Source organism: Pelecanus crispus, chromosome 6, assembly GCF_030463565.1.
Source record: "Pelecanus crispus isolate bPelCri1 chromosome 6, bPelCri1.pri, whole genome shotgun sequence".
NCBI lineage: Eukaryota > Metazoa > Chordata > Aves > Pelecaniformes > Pelecanidae > Pelecanus > Pelecanus crispus.
In genome coordinates, this window is record NC_134648.1 from 65,129,548 (window position 1) to 65,131,603 (window position 2,056).

Below are 2,056 nucleotides of genomic sequence, written 5' to 3' on the forward strand. Positions count from 1 at the left end.
TTCTCACCCTGCACCGAGAGCCCAGCCGCTCGTGGCAGTGCCTTGGGCAAGGCACGGTGCTGCCAGGGCTGGGCTCGGGCCTTGCTGCCTCCCAGCTGCCTCGCCCCCTCGCCTACCTGCCCCCAGCTCCCTGCGGCTCCCCTCCCCGCTCCCCCCGCCACCAGCTCTCTCCCTCCCGGACCCAGCCAACCCCTGCTCTCCCTCCTCCTGCAGGCCATGGCTGCCACAAAAGTCCTTGCCGTGCTTCTGCAAAGCATCTTCCAGCTCCCCCAGATGGTCGGTGACGAGCTGGATGAGGCCACGCGCGAGCGCATGCAGCAGCGTGCGGAGCGGCTCAACGCCGAGATGACTCGCCTGCTGCAGGAGCTGGAGCAGAGGAGCCAGGAGCCGCGCAGCATTGCCTGGGGAGGCCAGCTCTTGGCTGCCTTGCAGCAGTGGCAGTTCTGGCTGATTGCCGGAGTCCTTGTCCTGCTCTTCGGGCTCTGCTGGTGGCTCAGGAAAACAATCCATGGCGTGGACAGCAGCAGCGACGAGGAGAGCTCCAGCAGCAGCACAGAGCAGGAGGAGGAAGAGGAGCAGCAGGAGGAAGAGGAGCAGGTGGAGGAAGAAAGTGAAGGAGAAGATCCTGCTGATGAGAAGGATCTCGGCAGGATTTTTGCAAAGCGCATCCAGTGGCCAGTGCAGAACCTGGCGTACAGGAGCCAGGTGGTGGACGAGCTGGTGGGCGACCTCCTCTGTGTCTTGCAAGTGCTCTTGTCAAATAGTTTCTTCCCGGTGCTGCAACCAGCCATTGGGGTGGGCAGTGCTTTCGAAGGTTGGAGTCCCCGTGGGGATGATGCTGTCTACCGCCTGCTCGTGCCCCTGCAGCCCCCCTGTGGGCACACCTTCCACCTGGAGCTGGGCAACACGGGGGAGATGCAGGCAAAGGACTCCTGCGTCCGTGTGGAACTGGAGTGCACCTGCACGAGGGAGCAGCTGATGGAGAACATGCTGTGCTTCCTCCACCACCCCAAGGAGGAGCTGAGGAGAAATCAGGGTCCCAGCCTCCTAAGCACCCTCTGCACTGGCTCCTACCTAGATGTGCAGAAAACTGCCCGCTGGTTCCAGAGCTTCGTGAGGTCAGCCTGGGTGGCAGTGCCTCAGTCGCATCACTACAATATGGAGGTGCTGCCCTCCAGCCGCTCCTGCAAGCTGCAGCTGACGAATGCCTCCGGGAGAACCCTCTTCATTGAGATAATGCTTGGGGTGCAGCAAGGCGACTCGGACATCTTCCTGAGCAGCCAGACTGCAGAGGCCATCTTCACCCCAAGCACAACGTGGCCAGAGAGCTATGCTGTGGCAGAGGTGAAGGTCTTCAGGCGTATGGCCAGGCAGGCCCCGCATAACAGCTTCCACCTCAAATGCCTGCAGCTCTGCGCCCGCATCCTGGCGGGCACAGGCTTTTCCACCTATACCTTGAAAACAGCTGTGATGCACCTCCTGACCACCACACCCCTGTCAGGCTGGCGCAGGAGGGATTTCCTGCTGCGGCTGCAGGATATCATGCGCTACTTGCGCTGCTGCCTGCAGGAGAAACGCCTCGACCACTTCTTCTTTGGCAATGAGAACATGCCCGACGACATCATCTTGCCCCCAGCTTTCCAGACGGCCGAGCCACCCAACCTCTTCCAGCGCCTGGCACAGGATCCAGCCGCCCATGCCGAGGCACTGCGTGAGTTCGATGAGCTGCAAGATCGGCTCGTAAGACTGCTGTTCTACGGGCACTGAAGGAGGTCTTCATGCACGGGGCTGTGTTTGTGGGACTCACAGCTGATGGCAGACGGCCACCTCACACAGGACGGAGACAGAGGGAAGAATGCGGGATGCAGAAAGGAAAGGGCAAACCCCGTGCAGCAGCCCTCTGCCAAGGGCGGCACTGTTCTCCTCTCGATGGAGTCCCCAGCACAGCAGCCAGGGACAGCTACAGTGGCGACAAGGATGAGTTTTGCCCTGCTTTCCCCTCGCACTGGGCCAGCCAGGATGGCATTTCACACGGGCCCAGAAATTGTTGCTGGCA

The 2,056-nt window shown here is 61.6% G+C and overlaps 1 protein-coding gene across 1 annotated transcript; it reads left to right on the forward strand.

Moving 5' to 3' along the window:
* Positions 1–216: 216 nt before the first annotated feature.
* LOC142593796 (inositol 1,4,5-trisphosphate receptor-interacting protein-like 1) lies at positions 217–1,767 on the forward strand. Its single transcript, XM_075712902.1, has one exon. It carries the CDS (start codon positions 217–219, stop codon positions 1,765–1,767), a length of 1,551 nt encoding a protein of 516 aa, XP_075569017.1.
* Positions 1,768–2,056: the final 289 nt, after the last annotated feature.